Here is a 24,616-nt window from a genome sequence, read left to right as displayed (position 1 = left end):
AGGATCAAACCCAGGCCTTGCATGTGCTAGGCGAGCGAGCACCCTGCCACTGAGCCACAACCCCAGCCCCACAGGTAGGAGTCTGTCTTTTTGCTACTTCTTTCTTTTCTTTAGCGCTGGAGGTTGAACCCAGGGCCTCACGCAGGCTAGATGAGCACCCCACCTCTGAGAGCACCCCACCTCCAGGCCACACCACAGCCTCTCACAGAGGCAGACCACGATGGAAGAGGCGCACCCAGGGTAGAGGGTGGAATGGAGCTGCAGTCTGAATTCTGCAAGGGTTCATGGAGCCTCCTGGAAGTGTGTGGAGCCGTCCCCATCTGTCCAGCAGTCCAAGCCCAGCGCGCTCTCTGAACCAAGTGCAGGGAACTCAAAATATTTCCATCTGTCCTTCCTTATCTGTAGCAAATTGATTTCACAACTTGGCCAGATGTTAAATGCCAAGCCCCACATAAAAATGCTTGCCAATCACCACTAAGCCTGAAAATGTCTCTCTCCTAACAACAGGAAACAGGAGTTAGAGGCCCCTGAAGGGAGAAATAAACCTGTGGTAACTAGAGCAGGACTGCAATCCATGTTCCTCAAAACCCGAGGGAGTCCTGTGGGCCAGGCACCAGGGTCGATACCCAGTGGACACATGGGGTTGAGGGTCCCTGCCCTCGGGCAGAACCCAGGCCAGCAGAGGAGGACCCTGTCCTGCGCAGTGTGTGAGGACAAGGAGTCACAGCAAGGAAGACCTGAGTCCCGGTCAGTCGGTGTGTGTGTCCCAGCTCATGAGCTTTGCAGGAGCAAGCATATTTCAGTCGGGATTTCATGCCCTCACGTGACAATGGGGACTTCATGGACAGAAGGTTCAGCCAAGTTTTCCCGAGTTGCTGTCACCTGAACGCCTGGTTTTCTCTGGACAGGTGGCGGCTTCTCCTTCTGTGTTATGCTCCTGGTGCCTGCAGCCCTCTGTTCTTGGCTCCTCTGAAGGCCACCATATGGGCCTCCAGGGCTTGGCCTGCACAGGCCTGTCTCCCCTGGCTCCCCCGGCCAGTGCCTGGAACTAGGACTGGACTGGGTGATGGCCAGGTTCGCATCTTCTCCTGACCTGTCCCTGGGCTCAGCTTCCTGTCTCCACGCCCGTGCTGGCTGCAGCAAGCAATCCGCACAGTTATCCTGTCCCTTGGAGCCTGGCTCTTGCAGAAGTGAGCTCACTCTACACTCCACACTGGCTGCACCTCCGCCTTCTGGCCCCCTACTGGGGGTAGTGTGTGTGTGTGTGTGTGTGTGTGTGTGTGTGTGAGTGTGAGAGAGAGAGAGAGAGAGAGAGAGAGGGGTGGGGGGGATGCGGGGGTGGGGTGGGGGGCTAACCTGTCTGCTCTTGGACTCTTGTTCTGTTCCCCTGAGTTCAACCATTCCCCTCCAGAGTCTGGGTTTCTTGGTAGTTTCAGGGAGGCGCAGGCCTAGAGCTAGGTAGGTAATACACACAAAGGCATTTCAAACCCAGAAGGGACAGAGGGAGGGGGATTAGCACCGTGCTCTCCACTTGTGAGGTTGTTGTCAGGCGCAAGGGGCAAATCCAGGCTGTCACGCCAAATAGCAGGTCAAATGTGCAGCGTGGCCCCCAGTGCAGTGTGGGCCATGGCTAGTTTCTGAAATCGTGAAATGAATTTTAAGAAAGAGTTGTGACCATGTCTTAGAAGCCTTCCTGGATGCCATCCTCAAACCCAAGCACAGATTTTGCTATGTGCCATATTTACCCACAAATATAAAAAGCCCATTTTTGTTCCCTGTGAAACAAAAATAAGCTTCTATAAAGTCATTTCATAAACTCTTGGCCACAGTTGTCCTGGCACACCTACTGTGCAACGTGGGGTTGAGATTCGCTCCTGGGGCTCGCCCCTGGGTGACAGGTGCCATCTCCCTGGCCCCTCGGGCTGCACCAACACAACGTGAGAACCCCCTGTCCTCTCACCTCCGTGACCACGTGCTCTGATGAGCTCACCCCTTCTTGGGCCAGTGCCCGCGTCCCCACCACACCCCCTGCATGCCGTATGAAACACACGTGTGGCAGGACTTATCACAAGCAGATGTTTGGGATCAGGAGAGGGACACAGATTTGGCTCTGGGGCAAGTTACACAAAAACTGCAAAACGTCACCGTTAGCATTGTCTTGCCCCGGCCGGAGCTTCCCTCTCTGGGCTGCCCTCTTCAGTCCTGCCTGGCTTGAAGGCTTTGGTGTGAGCCCCTCTGTGGTTTCACCCCGTGGAGCAGGGGCATGGAGAACCCTAACCAGGGAGCAGTTCAGAGGAGGCAGGTGACGAGGATGTGCCTGGCTGTGACTCATTCTCCGTCCTGCTCTGGTTTTCCAGCCCAGTCTCCCCGAGGCTGTACAGAGCCCCTGCCCTCTGGCCTCCCCTGCTGGCTGGAGCCTCCCCCAGCCCCAGCTCTTGTTTTCTGTTCCTTGCACCTGCACTTTGTAAAACCACTTCCTCGTTTCTGGTCTTTAAATAGCCAGTTCCAGAAGACTTATGTTCTGCAGTGATTCTTCCTGGGCCTCATTTTGAAACTCGCTGCCTTGGTATGACCGCTTGTGGTCCCTTTCTTCTCTGGTAACTTCCCCGTGGCCTCTTGACTGACCCTTCACCTGAATTTCTTAGATCTGGCTCTTAGGTACACTTGACCTGTGAGCTAATTCATTTATTCAAAGAAGCTAAAACTGCTTTCTGGGTGCTAGACTCCCAGAATCCATGACTGACCATGACCGACCTGTTGATTTAGACCATCGGGCACGAGGGTTCCAACCGCCATAGGGTCTCAGGTTGCAGCCCTCTGGGCACACGTGCCTGTAGACTTCGCTCTAGCTACCTACCATGCGCAGTGCATTCTGACTTGTTTTATCCTTAAAGGACCTTTGCAAAGGAACTATAAACTTTGAGATCTGAACCCTATGAGGTACTGCTGTGGACTAAATGTTTCCCCCTCACCCATCCCAATGCACACGTTGGAATCCTACCCCCATGATGGTTTTAGAAGGCGGGTCTTCAGGAGGACAGAGCCTCAAGAAGGGAATTAACACCCTCATAAAAAGTTACCAGATGGGCTAGGGATGTAGCTCAGAGGCAGGGGCAGAGCTCTGGCTTAGTATACTCAAGGCCCTAGATGCCACACACACAAACACTAAGGCCAAATACACTGGTGCACACCTATGATCCCCGTGACAATAGAGGCTGAGGCAGGATGGCCTGGGCCATTCAGTGACACCATCTTAAAAAACAGACTGGAGATGTGGCTCATGGTAAGGCACCCCGGGTTCAATCCCCAGGACCAGGGGTAAAACACTGCCCAGCTGTGGGAGGCCCTGAGTTTGATCACCAGCACCACAAAATGAACACATGAAAACAATCAAACACACACCCCACAGGTGGAGTCTGGCCCTGTCTCTGCTCCCTGAAGGACCCAACCAGGAAGAGGGCCTCTCACCCCAAGACCTGCCACAGCCTCTAGGACCTTGAGGAATTCATGTTTGTGGTGCACACCACCCCGTCTAAGGCAATCTGTTAGTGACCCAAAGATGGACAATCCTTATCTCCAGACAAGAACAAAGGACAGCAAACTCTGAGGACAGGCCCTTGTCACTGTTTACGGACAGATCTTGGTTTACAACTAGGTTACAAACCTTGTATAAGGTACTTCAAATACCATTTAATTTCAATGCTTTAAATGCACAGGACAGAAATGAAAGTGAGAACTGTGTGAACCCTGAGAGTGCGAGACTGTGAAATCGCTTTCCCATGTGGCTTGTAGCCCAGAGTCCATGCTGTTCCTTCCTCCAGTACGTGCGTGCCTGGTGTCAGCTGCGACCAAGTGCTGTTCTACAAGGTCATGCATTAAGTCTGCCTAAAAGACAGCTACAGTACAGTTACACTAACAACTGCAAACACGTACGGAGTTCATTATCAGACACTGTGGTAAGTGTTTAAGTGCCTATTGGATCCTCATAAAAATTCTAAGATGGATTACCCATTTCATGCATGAGAAAACTAAAGCTCACAAAGGTCGATAATCTCCCCATACTCACCAAAACTTCTTGCCCATAAGTCCTATATAAAACACTGAAAAACATATTACACAATTTGTTTGTTATTATTTATTACAGTGTTTTGTTCACCAAAACAGAGTTATACACATGTTGATGGAGGAGGAAAGGCAGAAAGGATCAAATCTTTTTTCTTTAACAAAGTAGGCAATAGAAAATGCTTCATATGAACATGATAAGCATAATTTAAAATGATTACACTGAAGTTTTCAATTTAATGTTAACAGTTTGGTAAAAATATCTTAAAATGATTGATGACTTTAATCAAATTATATCAAATCACTTTAATTTGGTCCTGGAGTGCTGGGTTATAAGGTACTCGAGAGTCAACGTTCGCTGAACTACATGCCAAGTAAGTCCATGAACACGTCATGACGAGTAAAAGATACGCCCAAATGCGTAGCATACGAACTTCTTACAAAGTCAGTCTTTTCAACTTTTTTTGTGTGAAACATACTAAATGTATAAAGAAGTGATAAACATTTATGTACAAACCAAATAATTCAACTGTCCAACCCACACGTACACATCAGGAGCTTGCTGTGGGGACTCAGCAAGAGAGTGTGAAGATGTTGGGTGTCACCCCAGAACCTTATGTGAAGAAAGGTCTGCTCCAGCAGAAAGACCCTCAGAGAGGGGAGGCTGAAGGCGCCACCCTGAACTCGGGTGTAGGCGCTTCTTGTGGAAAATCTGAGAAGACCCCCCCCTGCGTCTGGCAGAGGAGGGATAAGGATGATGAAGTACCCAGAAATAAAGGCCCACTCTCTCTCCAGGGAAACAGCATCCCCAACCCTCTCCCTGCAGCCTTCTCTTCCCTCCTGCAGGGAGGAGCATTAAACAGTCAACAGGGGTCAAGGGTTACAGCAGGGGTGCTGCACCCAGGAAGGCAGGACCCAGCAGGGGAGTCAGCAGAGAAGCTTCTGTGAAGGCTGCAGCCTCAGGCACAGGCCACTGAGGACTGAGACAGGGACACTACTCACTGCCGCCCGCAAACTCATCTTTCAGAAGTGAAGAGAAATACAGCAATCAGACTCTGAATTAGATCTTCTTTGCAGACCTGCCTTGCAAACAGTGTCAAATGAAAGTTGTTTGGGCAGAAAGACCTACACAAAGGAATGAACACTGTCAGGGAAGGAATACACAGAGGTAAAACACCTCTGATATGAATCGATCTGAAAGCAGAACGGCTGCAAGTAAAGCCAATACAGATGTGCTGAACAGCTACAGCATGTCCTGCAGAGTGAACTGAACAGCCTGCAAGGCACAGGCCACAGAGTGCCCACTCAGCTGCCTTGGGTCAGGTGAACAAGAACCTCGGGAAAGAACTCAAAGTATGATCCATGTATTCAGAGCAGATACAATAGAGTAATTTAAAAAAGGTCAACACAAGAAAATAGGCAAAAACAGATTAAGAACAGCCAACAGAAAACAGCCACGAACATGGAAGATGTCAGTAAGCAACTTAAATGCCAGTGCTCTATAAACAAGCTACACAGAAACAGACTGTCCATGTACACAGGGTAAGTCCCAGCCAGGAGCTGTCTACGGGAGACCCAGTTTGCACATAAAGATGCAGTCAAAAGAAAAAGAAGTCAAGCTAGTGTAAAGTAAAAGAAAGCCAAGAAGCTGCGCTAATTTTATACAGCAAGACCTCAGAACCAGAAAGATTATCCAGGATCAAAAAGAGGTATTACATAATTATGAAAGGGCATATTCTCCAAGTGGATATGATAAAAATATTCTGTACTAAAAATGAAAATGCAACATATCAAAATTTGTGGGATGCTATAAAAACAGTACTTAGACAAAAGTTTACAGCATTAAATATACTACTAGAAAAAGAAGAAAGGTCTAAAAGAGCAGAAATCAATGCAATTGCAACACAAAACAATAGTGAGAAATCATTAAAACTAGAGTTTGGTGCTTCAAGAAGACCAGTGCAATTGACAAGCCTCTAGCAAGTGAAACAAGAACAAAAAGAATAAACAAATTACCCATATCAGAAATGAAAGAGGGGTAATCACTGCCAATTCCATGGACGTAAGGATGTAATGAACAACTCTAGGCCCACACATCTGTTCATGTTCTCTTGAAAGGCAGAAGTGAAACTCACAGGAGACACATACAACCCAGATATCCCTATGTTATCTGAGAATTGAATTAATACCCCTCCAAAATGGAGCATCGAGTCCAAATAGCTTCACTATACATATATCCTGCCATATACTTCAGGTTAAAATTACACCACTTTTCCATAATCTCTTCCAGAATGAGAAACAGTGGCTTATTAGTATAGCAACACAGTGACAGGAAGGAGGTGCAGAGGGGGTAACAGAGAGAAGCTACTTCCCACCTCATCCACTCCCAGGATAAGAATCACAGTAACAATGTTGAGAGAAAATGGAACTCTAAAGAGGCAACCATTCGACATTTGTGCATTTGGTTTGGAACAGAATGTGCACAACAGAGGAGAAATGAAAAACTTGGCTCCAGGCCCAGGCAACCCCTCATCAGGTGACCTTTAGCCTCTGTGTATAGTATAGTAACGGGGTTGAGGCGCAGACCATATAGATAAGGAGTTGGCTCTCTTATAGATAAGGGGTTGGGGTTGGGAAGCCACTAGAGAAGTCTGAGCAGAAGAGGGACATGATCTGACCTATGTTTTAACAGGGCCACGAGACTATGTGTGGAGAAATTCCATAAGAGGTCAGGGACGGCAGGAGGAAGACAGGTTCAGGGACAACTGCATTATGTAGACAAGACAGGCTGGCTTAGACTGGATGAGAGTGGCAGTAGGGTACATGGACAGAGGGACAGCACAGGACCTTCTGACACACTGCATGTGACGTGTGTAAGAGAATGAGTCAAACACAGGAACAGTTCAGGTCAGAGCACAGGAGTTACTGAGACAAACAAGCTTCTTTAGAACTTAAAGAACATTACACACAATGACAGTGATTATTTCATTCTCTACCAAAGGCCAGGTTTTTAACAGATTAAAATCTATCATGACGTGAGGTATTTTGTGACTTCCAACAATTTTAACTCTGCAAAACTCACTCATTGGAGGTCAGATTACAACACTGGAAGTTTTAATCAGAAAAGGTTTTATTATAAGAAACAATGACATCAGGTAAAAATGCAAAAATTGTGCAATTACGGCAAAATGTTTAAAAATATCTACACATTTGCCCCCATAGGACTACAGTACTTACTACATACCTGAGCACTGAACATCAAATGCCATATTACACTGCTTCACACAGGGAATCCGATTCCTTACAGATCACATCCACCTTTTCTCATGCACCAGTGAAATCTGCCTGACGCTTAAGCATCAACTTGTAAGATAACAGAAAACAAAGATGGAAAATAAAGAATACAATTTCTACTTTCCTATGACACAGTTACACCAAGTCCAGTTTTCTATGTGTAAAAAATACATAGGAAAGCGCTACATACATTCTTCAAATGCAGAAACACAGCTAAAGTGGGACACGTCAGACTTACCCCTAATCTGTGGCAGCCACTGTGTCTTTCACTTATATTCTCATACTGTGAAAATGTCACCAAGTGTCTACACGTTGACCCCCACAGAGCACTAGGTTTTCTAGAACCTCTTCTGAAGCCATTTTAAACAGTGGCAAAACATCGGAGCTATACAACATAAACAGTTCTCCATATAAAACCCAATAGGTATTCTGCTGCTCTAACAAACTTCAAGCCTTGGCCCTGACACACCACACTTAGATCATACCCTTGATATAAACTGTTATAGCAAAAGGATCAACCATGGTAGAGATCCACAGAATAAATCTGCTGTAGAATGAACCACAGCTTTGTTCTCTTCTGGATCCTACGGCACACAAACACTCAATGTTCTGTCTCGTTTTCAAGTAACATATTTTTCTAAATACAGAAGATTGTCAAAAAGCGGAAGAAAATCTTAGATACTCAACAAAGCTTGCAAAATAAATTTCATGGTTATCTCTTGCAGAACTGGTTGTATTTCCCCCTGTCCTCAGCAATGTAAAACTGTAAAAAAAAAAAAAAAAAAAACTGAAAATAACCAAAAGATAAAATAAAAGACAAAGAAACCTGGGGGTGGGGTAAGATATTGGCTGACAACGCTTGTCAAGAGATCACAGATGCACTGTCGAAGCCAATAAATAGAAGCCACATATCTAGCTTTCTAGGACTAGATTTTAAGATGTTAAGTCTACAAAGGCCATCCACTTGAACTTCCACTTCAGAAAACTGTCCCTGCTTATAGAGGTCTTTGTAAAGCAGTTTGGAAAGTTTCTGAAAAACGAGGTATGTGATGCAAAGAGGCAATGTTTTAAATTGTTTTCACAGTATCATATTACAATTTGTGCAAGAGTGTTTAATACAAACCACGCAAGTTTTCTTTCTTCAAGAAAATCAAACTGTTCTGACTGAGGACAGACGGGGCTGTACTTAAATCCTGTATCAGACATTCTAGGCAGAGGCAAGACGACGTTCCAGTCCAGATACTTGTCTCAGATCCACAAACAAGTCTGTCCTTCATGTCAGTATTTCCTAACTCACTGTTAGAAATTCACCAGTTAAATGTGAAAAATGACCTCGTACCATAGCCATGGTTCTATTCTCTCACTCTTCCTTGATCACCTTCAGCTAGAACGAGTATTTCAATGTAAAGTATTCATTACTGTTAAGTGCAAAAGGAAAATGATGAGGTTGTAATTGTAATATGAAATTTTAAAAGTCATTAAACTATTAAACCACTGGAGGGATTTTATGTTTCTGAAAAAACAAAATTTTAGAAGTAGATGTAAATCTTCACATTATGAGTTAACTTTCACTGGACTGACAATCTGGACAGGCAGAGGCTGGAAAAGAAGGTAGGGCAATAAAATGGCCCCTGTTAGTGCAAACTTGGTACAACAGTCTGACTGTTCTCCCACGGAATCCAGTCGGACAGTACCTGGCCATACCTTACCACAGTTAGCAAACCCTGTGAAATCACAAGAGGTCGACAGAGTACTACGGCCAAGAAACTCATGTATTCGTGTCAAAGGAGAGCGCAGGCTCAGACCATTTCAACACTGTGTAGCTAGCTACACACCCAGATTAATTTATGCTAGCACCAGCCACCTGCCAATCTGAGCCCTTTCCAGGATTTAAAAAAATGAGACAGTGTTAGCACTTGAAGAAGTTTCTGACAGAAAACTGCCACTTAAAACTTTAGCTTAACTTAAAGGTACGTGGGAAACATGAAACTGTGGAACCAATAAGTTCTCTCTGAGACTAAGTTTCTCCTTCAGTCAGCTCTAGTGACAACGCATTTAAATCTCAGTCCACTTGAAAACAGTACACAAAAATACACATGTAAATACATATAAATATTAAGAATGAGGATCTAAGTTAGTGCTTCTGTGTTAGAGGTCACAGCTAAACAACTCCTAGTGATATTGCCTCAGATTGTTACCCGTATTTAAAATAAAGAGTCAGGTCCACCTGGTCTGTGTGTCTCCACCCAGGGACACCCTAACTGCGCTGATGGAGTGCATAGTTGTCTCGACTCCTCTAGTACCTTAGTGGCTATCACAAAACTCTAGGATGACAGGTTACTTAAATGCCAGGGGGGAAATGCTGATAATTGCACTTTGTCACCTTTACCTTACTGAAATGAAAGCATCAGAAAAGCGAAAGCGAGTCCCTCTAGGTTGTGAGCTTAGAAGCCCCTATCTCTGTGCACAGAACTCAGCTTTCTTAAAGACAGACAGCGCTTCTTAGGACAGGCTTCCTGGCCCGAGAGGCCAGAGACGCTGCGAGGCCCGCTGCTCTAGAGCACTTTCTGAAGACACTGAGGGTAGAGTTTGGCAACAGCACATTCAAAGTGCCGGCCCAGGTCCCAGAGCCGATCCGGAGTCTCGTACACCTTCACCCACTGGTCGGCCGCCTCATCATACTGGTACAGGGAGTTCTTCCTGCTGGTTCTGAAGACGTGCTCCTCAACAGTCACTTGAGTAGCTCGGACAAACAGGTGAAGTTTATTCTGGAAGAGGACCAGCTTGAGGTACGGGTTGATGGACTGATCGCACGGGAAGTCCTTCTTGCGGGTCCACTTGTTCAGCTCAATGTTGTAGGCCTCCACGGTGAACATGCGCTGGTGATTCCCACTGGTTCCCGCCACATAGTAGATGGAGTCCTCGTACACCGCAGCCAAGCCCTGGATTCGAGGCACCGTCATGGGGGTTAGAAACCCCCAGTAGTCTTTTTGAGGCTCATAGAAGAGGAAAAATTCTCCTAGAAAGAGAAAACAAAAATGTGTACATTTTTATGTTTATTTTTGGTCATAGGCTGTTGTTCCAACCACTGGAGATAAAGGAGCATGATTTTCCAGATATTTCATTTTCTAAAATAAACAATGTAACAGATCCTGTTATGCTGGGGTGTTTCTTCTGGGGAGGTGTAATGCGTTTCTCTGGCTTGATGGCCAAATAACAGTGAAGAGCTTGGTTCCATTTGTTCCAACCAATGTGTGTCACTGAAAGTTTATTTTAGGCCAGCTCTGAAACTGCATTATTAGGAAGGCTCAGTCAGTAAGGCCAAACATATTCATACAGCTTACTCATACACACTGCTACCTATTTCTAATTAATTAAAAGACCAGTTCAGACTGGTGCTTATAGGTCACTGACGTACTTACCTGAGTGCTCCTACAATGCAGAGATAAATTTCAACAAGAGAAAACCTTGCTTTCATAAGACAGATACACATGCACTGTTTATGGAGTTGACCGAGTGAATTTGGCAATAAACAGTATGCCAAAAGAGACTGAAAATACGAAAACGTCTATTAGAATTAGTGAAGACTTACAAGAATTTTACTAACATTTGTACAAAATCTTGTAGATGTTTCAGATCTGGGAGTGTCTGCATACACACAAGTTGATATCTGGATGCTCAAGTTGTTTGTACATTATGACTGTACAATTCATTTCATTTTTTTAATGAAAATAAGCTTTGTTTAAATTATAAATACCTGCTTTGAAATTAAGCTTCCCCTTGAAATCTATTTTAAACTGGAGTCACTCTCCTCTGATGTTCAGCAATGACATCTGAACCTCGTTTTCCGTAGGTCCCAGCTTTAATCGCTTGCCTAATTCACAACTATCAATCAGAGGAATCAAAACTTTAATGTGTGCAAATTCTCCACAGTTTTTTTTTACAGGAAGGAAAAGATGACACACATAAAAAGTTGATTTTTTAAGATCTAAAGTCCTCTTTAATAAAGTGAAATCAATAAGCAATTAAGAAAAACCCCATGGCCTCAGATTCTTCTTATATAAAATACAGCCTGGGATTAAATGATGCTCACTCTGAAGTCCCATTAATTCACTGCTGTTTTGTTGCAGTAGCTGCATTTACACATGACCTTTACATTCCTCTGGCTGTCCTATGGTGAACCCTACCTCTGTCCATGAACCAGTGAGCCACAGGCACACTTCATACCAAGCCACATACATTCTACATTCTTAGGTTCCATTTTTTGGCAAGACCAACCAACCCAAATCATGCTGTACTTCTGTGTAACTAAAAGAAGGCACTATTCCTTCTGGAAAATTAACCTGAAGCCGAGGTATTCAGGCATTTTCAGGAGGTTTTAGGTAAAGGGTTGGAGCAAAGACCATGATTTTAAAAAATAGGTAGATAAGGGCTTAAAAATCAGGTCTATCTTCATGACAGTGGCCTCTCTTTCTGTTTTATTAAAGCAGTAGTGGAGGAAAACATTTACATATAACCCATTAAGAAACACAGAAGAAAAAGAAAGGTTTTGGTCATATCTATGTTGCAGTCAGCATTCAAGCAACTGAAAGGTGTAAGAAAAAAAAATTGAGAGTCTTGGGCTGGGGATGTGGCTCAAGCGGTAGCGCATGCGCTGGGCGCTGGGTTCGATCCTCAGCACCACATAAAAATAAAGATGTTGTGTCCACAAAAACTAAAAAATAAATATTTAAAAATCCTTTCTCTTTAAAAGAAAAAAAAAATTGAGAGTCTTGTTCTCACAGTCAGAATCCCGTTTCCTCTTCCTGTTGCTCTACTTAGCACCGGTCCTCAAAACAAAACACAAGTCACTCCAATAGTAGCAACAGTAAGAAAAAGGTGACATCTGAAAGTTTTTCAGAGCAAGGAAATTGAAAACAACCTGTCATGAAAGGCAACACAGTGGAATTAAAACCTGAAAGCTATAATTTCAACCTCTTTGCAATCAATTTTCATAACTCTGGCAATGATAAGGTGTATGCAAAACCCTCTGGTAACTGAGAACATAACTATAGTTAAAGCTTTGTCCTTTTTTCTTTTAAACCAATCCAAAAAGTTCCATAAAACAGTAGTTGTTACATCTCTTGGTCATTCATATTATTAAAGAATAAAAATTGCCACATATTGACATTATTGTTCAAAATCTTAAAACTACTCTGAAATAGTCCTTCCAAAACTCTGCACTGTTTATTACCGAAGACTTCGAGAGTACTTATTCTATATGATAACACGGGCAAAAAACTTGGAGGATCAATGTAGTAATGGAAAAATACTTTTAAGCATTTTAAACTTTTTGGTTCAAAAGTTTACTTTCCTTAAAGGTTCTCCACAGAACAGACTGTTCTAATGGTTCATGATGAGGAAGGCAGAGAAGCCTCGACCACCAGGAACCGTCAGGCACAAGGAGGGCACGCATGTGCTACCCTGCATTGGGGCATGAAGGCCCGTGGTCACCTACCCTGTAAGACATAGATCTTCTCTCTATACTCCACGGCACTGTGGAACTCCATGGCGACAGGCATTGCACACACAGTCCTCCAACAGTTCTCTCTGCTGTCATAGCATTCCACGGACTTCAGGGAGTTACGCCCGTCACCCTCGTAAACGCGACCTCCAATGGCATACATTTTACCACAGCAGTACACCAGTCTGCAGCCTATTCTGGCTCGAAGCAAGGATGGTTTGGACAGCCATCTGTTGGTGGAATGGTCATACATCCAGAAATCGTTTTCTGCCTTGTGGTCAATGGAGACCTCACTGCTGCTTGGCCTGTACCCTCCTGCAATGTAAATGTCATTATCTGGCGATACCAGAATCCCAACTTCTCTCAGGTCATTCGGTGGTTTGCATAGCTTAAACACCCTTCCTGTGGCAATATCCAGACAAGGCACTGTTTGCTTCTTTATTGAGTGTTTGTGGGCAGCATCGAAACATATGATCATTTCAGAAGCAGTCATCCCCAGCCTTTGAGTGCAGCCATTTGTGTTGGACGGTGCCCTTTCCACACAGCCTGTGGCGATGGCCTGTGCAAACTGAGGTGGAATTTTCTCTATGAAGGTATCTTCCATCAGAGGAAAACGTATGCATTTGGCAAAAATTTCTGGAAGGTGCAATTCTCGTTCATTCTGTTCATGTTCAAACCACCGCACAATGCTTTCATACACATGTTCTTCTCGGTCCACATTTAGGTCGTCGCTGTCTAGAATGCTTATCAGCTGGTCTTTTGTCAGCTGCAGAAACTCCTGTTCTTTGGTGACACACAGAAACTTTTTACGAATATATTCTTTTGATCTGTCTCCAAGTTCCTGATGACCATAATGATCAGCAAAGATAAAGACCCCAATGGAATTCTGTGGGTCCAGATGACTGACCATGTACTGAGCACACTGGTCCTGGATAGATGGGATCTGGAAGATGCTAGCGGCAGTGAACAAGGCTTGGACGTTGGCCTCTGTCAGAACAACTCTGGAGGTGTAGGCATAATTCAGTACTAAATCCATTGATTCAGCTTCAACACCAACTATTCGAATTTCTTTCTGGGTACTTTCTGTAAGGCCACTAGTGAACATGGATCTAAGAAGGAGAGAATGGTTAGTATTTTATGCAAATAAAAATTACAGTGACAAATTTTTTAAAGTATAGAGTTATCACAAAGATAACCTTTTGAAACTAAATGAATATATTCCCTTATATTCCAAATGGGGATAAAAACTGACCATCTACTAGGAGTTAGTCTGGCTGATCTCCCAAACCTACTGTTCAGATAGTCCACTTGGTGCCATCTCAAAATATGCCACACTGCAGAGTGTTCAGGCTGAAGTCACTTGAGGAGCTGTTAACTGTAGGAACGGTCACTGCCTAACTTTCCCCTACATGTAGCAGCCATGGAGATGCTTTGGGAAGGAATTTCCTTCACATACCAAGGCTGGAAAACAGCCGTGATCACCGAGGAATTGGGCAACTGTGGCTGCAGCAAGCTGAACAAACAAGCTCTGAAGTGTCCCTTATCTTCGAGGAGCTTCTCCCACCCTGTAGAATGCTCAGTAACGCCCTAGGATTCATTAACCTGATCCAGGCAGCCATCCACCTTGTATTCTCTCACAAACTTATTGTTCCTTTAAGGAAAAAAAGCATCATGCTTTGGCCATTTCTTTGACTTCACCTTTATGTGAAGATTCCCATGTTCAGGGAAAATTAGGAAAACTTCCATGCTTTCCCCTCGTTAATTAGTTGTTGTGTTAACTCCAGACCCAGCTGAAGAGCCCACAAAAGAATTAAAGCTGGTGGAGGCGGGACAGGGGATACAGCTCAGTTGGTAGAGTACTCAATGCCCTAGGTTCAATCCCCAGCACAATAATAATAATAATAATAATAATAATAACAGTGATAGAGGGCATCTGTCTCTCCCTCACAGAGTCAATGATGAAAAATGGAGAATATTTTGAGTCAAGCAAAACCAAGATGTGACCTGGCCCATTTCAGGTTCCGACTCCCCTTGGTTTCTAGTTGAGTTGCCTTATGAACCTGACATCTTAGATTGCCCTGCCCCAAAAGGTTTAAGAGCATCAGTATGAGACAGTGACTCAGGCAGACAGTCTAATAAAGCTTCTGTCCCACTGGACATCACAACTAGTACCCAAAATATATCTCTAAAAATTTCATCTTAAAAAACAAAAAACAGGGGCTGGGGATGTGGCTCAAGTGGTAGTGCGCTGGCCTGGCATGCGTGCGGCCCGGGTTCGATCCTCAGCACCACATACAGACAAAGATGCTGTGTCCGCCAAATACTGAAAAATAAATATCAAAGTTCTCTCTCTCCCTCTTTCTCACTCTCTCTCACTCTTTCTTTAAAAAAAACAAAACAAAAAAAAAAAAACAAAGAGGTTCAAAAGCATATATTCTCTCCCCACACTTTCTGAAACTAATGTTCCCTTAATGTCTACAAGATTTTTAAAGACGACTTCACTTACCCTTTGACATTGTGAAGATCTTTCCTTAAAAGATATACTTCATCTCAGTTAGAATTACCATGTCTCACCTACTTATATCCACACATAAGTAAAAATTACATTAAGGTTCATATAATGCCCTTTTCTAAAGAGAGTTTAACATTTGACACAACAATAATTCTTTGGAGTTAATTTGTTTTTTAATCCCAAACTTGACAATTTTTTTCCCTCAAAATTAAAATATTGGTGCATTCATGGACTTTCTTGGTCAAAACATTAAGTAGTTAAATAACTGGCTTGTGAAGTAGAAATCATTTTCAAACTTCATTACCTTTCTTTCCTTTAAGGCTTCATTCAAGGTTATTCATAAATGAAATACAAAAATCAAATCCAAACCTCTTTAAAAAGCCATTTGAAAAAAGATCTGTATACTATTTACCTTCAATTTAAAGTTCTAGTATGCTGAAGGTTTGCTGAAGAAATTAATCTAACTTTGGTGATAATCCTTTCATTTTTATTTTAAGTGTTAGAATATGAAAAACATCCTCAAATGGGAAGATTTCCAGTCAACTTTGAAGCCGTCACTGAAGACGGGGAATTAATTTTGAAAGGAGGATAAGCAGCACAGAGCCCAGCTGGCTTAATCATCTTTGAGTTCTATTTTTACTTCCATAATGTAAATTTTAAGTGTAATATCAAAAGATTTTTCACAATGACTGAAAACTAGATGTTCCCATGCATGAGCTGGTTTTCAATTCTGGTGCTGAAAGACTCACCTATACAGCCACCAATTAAAAAGAAAACTAGAGCCCGTCGTTAGGTGGAGACTGGCTCCCCAAGGAAGTGAGCATCGCCACAGGGGAGCGGGTCCTGACCTGAGCAGGCTGGTCTCCCACACAGGGGCTGCGACACCTGACTAGTTCTCTGTTCTAACAGGTTCTTCAGGTAAACATTCAGTAGGAGCACGCCTGCACACACGACTGGGAGCAGCAAAGCACTTCTAACAACCAGACGACGGGACTATCAAACAGCCATGCAGGTTTCCAGCTATTCTAATTCTTTCACTGTGAAGCCAGACTTCCTTTAAGGCTTCATTCAAGGTTATTCATAAATGAAATACAAAAATCAAATCCGAACCTCTTTAAAAAGCATCTCAGTTACACTGGAAAGTATGACTTTCCAGATTCCACATCAAAAACTCCTGTACCAAAATTCTAGCAAGAGATAAGAAACTGACCCTCCGGTTATCTAGTCGCACGTCTTTATTTAAATGCACATATCTTATGCTCAGAAAGTTTTCTAGGCATACTATGAAAATTAAGAAAATCTACTGCAAGCATACTTCTTTTAAAGTAATTTTTCTAGGCCCTCAAATCTAATTTTCATTAAATCTGACACTTAAAAATATAATCTAGAGCATAAAATTTCATAAAACAGACATTTTCCCTTTGGAGTTTCATTTATTTACTTTACCATTCAAATTTAAAATATAATTAAAATTTTTGAAAGAATATTTTGAAGAGGACTTTATCCACTTTCCTTCCTTAAGGGTCATGAAATAAGTAAAAAGCCTGACTCTGGAGTCAATTCTAGTCTCTGCTATTTTGTACTCAGATGATGTAGGCATCACTCTATGATCCTCAGTTTCTCCACATGTAAAATGGGAATAACAACTGCACTGAAATGAGGATTATAAAGATGATCTAAAGTAACACATGTAAAGTATGCTTAGCTTGGAGCTTGACAAGGAGCAATAGTGCCACGTATTTAAACACATGTCTATTCAATAGTGTGGACAAGTCAATCTCACCAGGAGTTTCCATTGCCAAGCCAAACTTCACATATGTGAGTTTCATCTTTTTCCCTTCCAACTGTCTTGTGATAATTAATACTCGGTAGTCCAATTACCTACCCAAGGCAAGTCTAAATGATTATATCACAAGCATCAGACCCAGGTAACTATTTTTAACCAAGCATTCTGAGAAAGAGGAACCAGAAAGTAATCTGGAACATTACATTACTGTATGCCCTATAAAGGTAAGCAGAAAAAGAACACTAAAAATGTGTGCTTGACATGATGATTTTACTGTCATTCATGCACCACTTTTGAATACTGAAGGGCATGTGGGCACCTGAAACAAAAGAAGTTACCCACAGGCAGGAAACTACCTTTTCCATGAATCTCTTTTTAAGAGTAGGAAGCACTTTTTCAAACCCAAGTTTTAAATGTTTACTTTTCAACGTTTTATGATAAACCAACCTAAATTAAAGTGATAAAAATGCTTCTAAAATCTTGGAAATAATCACTAGTTTGGTGCCTATAACACACACAAACTATATTCATTTTTACTCTACTGCTTTTACCCCCATGGTTTTAAGACAATGTACTGAATGGTCATTTGTCATTTGTTGGTGAAGGACAAGTTTCTATGATTTTAAACTCCAAAAGAGATACACATACTAAAAAAAAATGCATCATGAGTAATTTTTTGGAACAGATTCTAAATCAGCACTGCTTAATTAAAAAAAAAATTTGTAGTTGTAGATGGACAGCATGCGTTTATTTATTAATTTATGTATGTATGTTTATGTAGTGCTGAGGCTCCAACCCAGTGCCTCCCACGTGCTAGGCAAGAGGTCTGCCACTGAGCTACAGTCCCAGTCCCCCTGAAAACTTTTAACGATGCAAATGCTGTTTATCTGTGCTGCCCAATACGGCAGCTACTAAGTAGCACTGCAAGTGGCTACTAAGCACTTAAACTGTGTTTAGTGTACTTGAGGAACTGGTTTAATTTAAACGATTTGTTCAAACGGCGACATGTCGCTCGTGGCTGCCATGTTGAGTAGCACAAATCTAGATTCCCTGGTCGTGAATGTCAAACCACCAACTTTAAAACAGCCACCTGCGCGCTGGAGGAGCCCCTGAAGCGAGCAGCAGGGCCCGGTAGGGACGAGACCCGCGGTCCCGTCTCGTGAGAATCGTCACCGTCGTCTCACGGAGGGGTCGGTGCGGACACCAGCAGGAGTCCGGCGCCCTCATACCTGAAGTAGGGGCTGATGGCAGCGAGGACGTTCCGGTGGCAGGAAAAGGTCTTCCCATGGTCCACTTCCACCACGATGTCCGTCAGCTGTGCCTCCTCGTACATGGCTCTGAGCTGCTTGAGGACACTGCACGCGTGGGAGGGGTCCACGGCGTCGCCGGCGGCGTCCGCAGACGGGGTCCCGTTCGGCGTCGGGGACTTACTTAGATCTAGGGAGGAAAACTGGCCGTAGGACCACGCAAGCTCCGGCCAGCCCCGCGTCCCGGGGCTCTCGGCGCGGCTCCGAGCCCGGCACCACGCACGCCGGTCCGCAGGGCCGAGAGGCCGGCCTGCGGCCAGACGCGGCGGCCTCCGCCAAATCGCGCCCGCGCCCGCCACGGGACGCGCGGCGGCACCGGCGAGGTCCGAGACCGCAGAGCCGGCTCCGCGCTGCAGCGCTACCCGAGAGGCTCCCCCGCTGGTGGGTCCCGACGCCCTCCCCCGCCTCAGGCCCGCCCAGTCACCAGCCCCGACCACCTACGCACGCCCTCCATCCTGCGCCCCCGCGGTGCCCACCTGCGCACGCGGCCATGGCGCGCTGGGCCCGGCTCCAGCTCTTTAAAGAGGAAATGTCATTTCGCTTCTCTCGCTCCCGGGTTCCGGCTCTTCTAAGCTCTCCGGGCCAATGGGGTGGCCTATTAGCCTGGCTCCGCCCCCACCTCACGAACTACTGGCACTGATTGGCCACAACGGGTGAACGTGCGCGCCGGGAAATGTAGTTTCATTGTCTCGCTCCCGCGTGGTCGGTCAGGCGGGGACCAGGCCGGGGTTCCTATTGGCCGGCTGGGGCGCAGGTGGAGCGAAGGGCTGAGCCAGCCCACGCCGGGATTCCTATTGGCCGGTTTGATTGGGGGTGGAGCTCTGGGATTCGGCGGGGCCAGGACCGGATTCCTATTGGCTGGCTCGCGCGGAGGTGGAGCGCAGAGGCTGTACGGAGGCTGTGCGAAAGAACGCCGGGGTTCTTATTGGCCAGCTCGGGAGCAGGTGGAGAGATGGGTGTGTCAACAAGAAAGGATAAATTTTATTGTTTATGTGTTTCTATTTACTCATCCTGTGTTTCTGGCATCTAACAGGTGTCTGCCACCTTATTGATATTATTAAAAAGAAAAAAAAATAAAGCACAAATGAACTAGCATGGGTAATGCTAGACTTTTGAATGTAAGGGTGAGTTACCAGTGAATGGGAAAGAATTTTATTAGAGAGGGAAATCTACTTAATAAAGGATATTGGGATTTAGATTGTGATTGAGAAATGGAGAAAGACGAAAAACAATTGATTTCCGTCCACTAGAAATGGAAAGTGGCAAGTTCCCATGCAAATGTACAGGAAGGAAGTGGTGTTTCCCCTAGGCACTTAAGATTGTATGAAAATCCTTAATGCACAGTTCTGCGTGGATGAATTTCATTTAGTTTTTGATTCTGGTAACTTTAAATGCCCATTTTCTATGATTTCAATTATTAAAATAGTGATTTTGCTCACAATATTGATGGTATTAAGAAAAATGGCATAAATTATCAGGGCTCCCAGATTTAGCAAATAAATGTGCAGGATATTCATTATTAGAGACATATCTAATTGAAATATTATTTGTTGTTAATTTGAAGTTAAACTTATTGGTCTTTTCAGACCTTTTAGAAGAGGGGAATTTCTACTGAATCCTAAAGGAATTCTCAACCAATTAACCCATAGGTTTGGCAATAGTTTAATTAATTAAAAGAAAGATTTCTGATTGTTTGACCCATAAAGATTTCTAAATGTAAACAAAAAAATAGCAATTTATAACTACAAAGTTACAATTATATTTTATTTTACTTGGCAGATGGCATTGCATAGTAAAGATTTCCTTATCATTAAGATGCACTTTAAAAACAGAATAAGAAAATATCAAAATTGAGGCGACAGTCCTCTTCATTCTCAGTGATCTTCAAGAATATAAATGAGATTCTGTTTCAGGGTTGATACTAAATAGCCAGAGGCTACAGCTTTGTTTTATAATAAGGCAGCTCTAATTTCAATTTTAATAAGAACCTATTAACCGACTGTCAATCTGGAACAGCAGCAGCAACAGAAATGTGTAGTAAGTACTAGATTGTTCTCTGAAGGAATTTTCTCATGTAGTTAGAGTTTAAAGTAAATTCTACTAAGGGTGAAAACTGAAATATCAAACCAGAATATCTGAAGGACGTATATTTATTTCAAACTAGACATTTAGAATTTTATTATTATAATGTTTCTTACCAAGGAGCTAAGTGCAAAGAGAATTGCTATAATCATGGTTGGTTACCAGAAAAGAAGATATATATACATATATATATATATATATATATATATATATATATGAATGAATATATTTAGTTTTAAGAAGTCTTTACATTTAAATTGCAGCAAAGATGAAGGACCATGAAAAGAGCAGATTTAAAACATGAGAAAATGGCACAGTTGTCCTGTTTCTTTTTCTGTTTCCATCTGAAGATAACAACTTTTTAGCAATTATAACTGTGCCTGGGCTACTGTTGATAATAATATCACACCACACAAGAATGATGGTGGCTTTGATGAAGGCAGTGTCTAAGAATATAGAACCTCACTTCTGCAAATCAATTCTGCAGTTTTCCAATTTCCCTGTTCCGTATCAGCTGAGGCTGTGAAATTGACCAGAGCTACATAAAACGAAAGTAAGGGGAATGCTGGGGAGCCCTACCTTCCACCCAATGACACCCTTATGTATTTATACTTCTCAGCCTTCAGCCACAGCCTTCTTGGTTTGCTCAGTGTGACTTTTTCCTTGCTAAAGACTTTTGTTATGACTGGATTAGTGCTTGGAAAGAAGCAACAAAAGCAACCATTTCAATATGAATTTAATATACTAGCAGATACTGAATTGTTTTTTCAACAATCTTTTAGAGCTTTACATATTGCATGTGATTTGTTTTTTAAAATACAAAGCTGTATAAATAGGTATTGACAGGAAGTTCACTGATGGGCATTTCCAAACTTTTTTTTTTTTTGAGAGAGAATTTTAATATTTATTTTTTATTTTTTGGTGGACACAACATCTTTATTTGTATGTGGTGCTGAGGATCAAACCCAGGCCGCACGCATGCCAGGCCAGCGCGCTACCACTTGAGCCACATCCCCAGCCCGGCATTTCCAAACTTTGTTGTGTTTTTTTAATGCCTTCTGAGGTCATGAAAGAATTCAATGTGGTAATAATTAGAAGGTTGAAGTTTGTGAATCACTAAATCTGGTCATACTGGGAATATTAAAACACATTCATTTATATTTTAAGTATTTGGAATTTAGCATATACATAAAAATGGAGACTGAAACTAGTAGCACAAATATTCAACTCCTCAAAAATATTTATTGCCCCCATGACCACCACCAGCATTCACAATAGACACTATATGAAGCAAGGTTCAGGATGGAAGGAAGAAAAGAAAGTGGCAGAAAGTAGGGGAAGTAAGTTCCTAACTTCAAGGAATTTGTAGTTGATCTATAGAGATGAAATATGTTCAAATAAAAATCAACTAGATTAGAGCCCTTGGAAACCTCTAGTCAGCACAAAGTACGTATTTCACACAATGAATGCTGAGGAGAGATCCTGTTTGGCTGGTATGGGATTTAGACTGGTCAGCACCACAGGAAGGCTGCGGAAACAGCGGGCACTTTCTCATTCACTTTATCTTGACTTGGCCTAGAAGATGAAGAATTCACTGTTCATACTTTAATATTGATGGGACTTAGTTCAGGAATTGAAAACGGGAAAATAATTATGTGGTACCTATTTTATCTCATTTAAATTCTTGTTTTAACTTTTTAATAACTGTGTTATAAATGAGGAGAGTAAGGTCTGTGGATTTTCAATAACTTGCCCATAGTTACAGAGGGTCTTTGGCTCCAAGGCAACCCACTTTTTGTGACATACACAGGTCTCTGGAAATGATACAGTACTGGAAATGATGTGTAGTAGAATTTTCTCCACAGTAAGACATCTAGTTTTATGTCAAACACAAGGGAAACGAGTGTTGGTCATGAGTGGACAAAACTATTGGTATAGGCTTGATATTTGAATGCTCCAAGAAATTGAAGGAATGGAAAGGCTAGAGGGTAACCGCTGAAGTCACAGTGGTAAACTGTATGTGTGCGTGCGTGTGTGTGTGTGTGTGTGCATGTGTGCATGCGTGTGTGTGTGTGTGTGTGTGTGTGATGCTTGCGTGGTGCTGGGAACTGAACCCAGGGCCTTTGATGTGCTAGGCAAGTGCCCTGCTCCTGGGCTACAACCTCATAGCCCTGCTGAACTATTTGAACTTTGTCAAACAAAACTGATAATTTTAGAGGTAGAGTAATTAAAGGTTTTTGTTTTTGCAGTACATAATATCTATACCATGTATATACACCTAATTTATTCAGTGGTATTAGAATGATTTTGAGAACCAAACCATTGTCAACCCAGGAGACATGAACACTCTTCTCTGTGTGAGCCAACGGAATATCAGAGTGGAGAACGACTGTGGTTCCCTCTAACTCCAGTCGTGGTCTGATTTTGTTAAGCTCATGGAATCACTGGGAAGGCTGACTGGAAGGACAGTTGGTGAACAGTAATCTTCAGCAAGTAGACCAAGAACCAAGGAACACAGAGCACAGGCACCAGGGTCGTGACAAGGAGCACCTTGACCATGGAGAGAGTGTGCAGCACAAGTGACCTGTGGCTGGTCCTGCAGGCCATCAGATGGCACAGGACAGACACACCGCCAGGCGGGTCATGAGATTGGCAGGACAGATCCGCTGCTTGCCTGAGCCCCTCTGCAGTGTTTACCATCCACCCCTGGTTGTGCTGCACAGGCCTTCTTCATCTCCGCACTGTGATGTTTTCAGCCAGATGATGCTGTGCTGTAGCAGGCTGCCCTGTGTCATCAGATGTGTGATAGCATCCCGACCCCACGCATGAGATGCCGTAGTTCCCTCCTCTAGACACGAAACTGAAAACGTCCCCCTGCGGAGGTCGTCCTGTTAGGAACCACCGTTCACAAGACATGCCCATGTGCTCTGCGCCCTCCGTGCTGTGGGTTCTCCCACTGCACCAGCAGTTCTGGCTCAGTTTACATAGGTTCAGTGCTGTGACTGTTTAAAACCGTCTTGTTCATATCCTTTTAAAATATGCATTTCATAGAGTTCCATTAATCCCACTCCTCTGTTCATACCACCATGTCTCTTTGGCTCCTAAGTCCCATCTCTCACAGTATATAAGAACTCTTTCCTGAAATCACCAGTCTCTTCTCTCATCCTTTTCCAACTTTAAATAATACCGTTATAGATTTGATGCAGGGCCACTCAGAACCTGTCCATCTAGTCTCGTAAAACGTGTCGTGGTATTTTATGTGCTGTTGTGATGGTGTTGCACCGTGATCTCTTTGCGTTTCTTACCTCACCTGGTACCGTGTTTTTGAGATTATTTTTATGCATATTGCTTTGTGTACAGTTGCTTTTCCTCTTTGCATTCCCATCAGCCACTCACTGCCTGGCATATGTAAGACTCAGTGGAGTTCCCATAGTGGGGCTGGAGGTGTGGCTCAGTGGAAGAGTGTTTACACAGCAGGCAAGAGGTCCTGGGGTCAAGGCCCTGCACTACTGCCCAAGAAAGAAGGCAGGAAATTAATTGTATAAGTGAATATATTAAATGCCACATGGATATGATAGCCAGAATAATGACTGTCCAAAGACATGTATGTCCTCAACTCCAGAGTCGGTGAGTGTAACTTTATATTTTGGCTAATGAGAGATCTGTTGTAAGGACTAGAGAAGATGCTTTATGCTGCATCTTTAGCCTAATGACAGGCACAGAGAGGGTGGGTAGTGAATGTTGGTTAGTGCTAAGAAGTTGGACTCTGAGTAAAGCAGGAATTCCATTAAATTTCTAGGTAACTCTACAGTCAAAGTGTGGTTCTTCATGACAAATTAACCACTTTGTAGACTCATCACAGCTAAGCTGGAGCAATGCGCTGAGGTGCCATGTCTTCCCAGATGTGTATCTCACATGGGTGTGCCACCGGGAGTGACCGACCTCTGGCCCTGCAAGGCTGAGGGAACAAGAATCAAGCATACAAGTGCTCCATTCCACACATCTGTGGCACTGAGGTGAGCCTGCGTGTGTAGGGAGCGGTGAAGACATGCCACAGTGACAAACACCCG

At 43.5% G+C, this 24,616-nt stretch overlaps 1 protein-coding gene across 1 annotated transcript; it reads right to left on the bottom strand.

The window, feature by feature from the left end:
* Nucleotides 1-4,177: 4,177 nt before the first annotated feature.
* On the bottom strand, nucleotides 4,178-19,014 carry Kbtbd8 (kelch repeat and BTB domain containing 8). The gene is made up of 4 exons (XM_026381757.2): nucleotides 18,941-19,014; nucleotides 18,387-18,594; nucleotides 12,854-13,968; nucleotides 4,178-10,375 (listed from the first exon to the last, which is right to left on the bottom strand). Exons 1-4 carry the CDS (start codon nucleotides 18,954-18,956, stop codon nucleotides 9,912-9,914), a joined length of 1,803 nt encoding a protein of 600 aa, XP_026237542.1. The 5' UTR covers nucleotides 18,957-19,014; the 3' UTR covers nucleotides 4,178-9,911.
* Between the last annotated feature and the right edge of the window lie 5,602 nt (nucleotides 19,015-24,616).

The sequence above is a fragment of the Urocitellus parryii genome, chromosome 16, assembly GCF_045843805.1.
Source record: "Urocitellus parryii isolate mUroPar1 chromosome 16, mUroPar1.hap1, whole genome shotgun sequence".
NCBI lineage: Eukaryota > Metazoa > Chordata > Mammalia > Rodentia > Sciuridae > Urocitellus > Urocitellus parryii.
The sequence above is the reverse complement of the archived record's forward strand: the minus strand, read 5'-3'. Positions and strand labels throughout refer to the sequence as shown.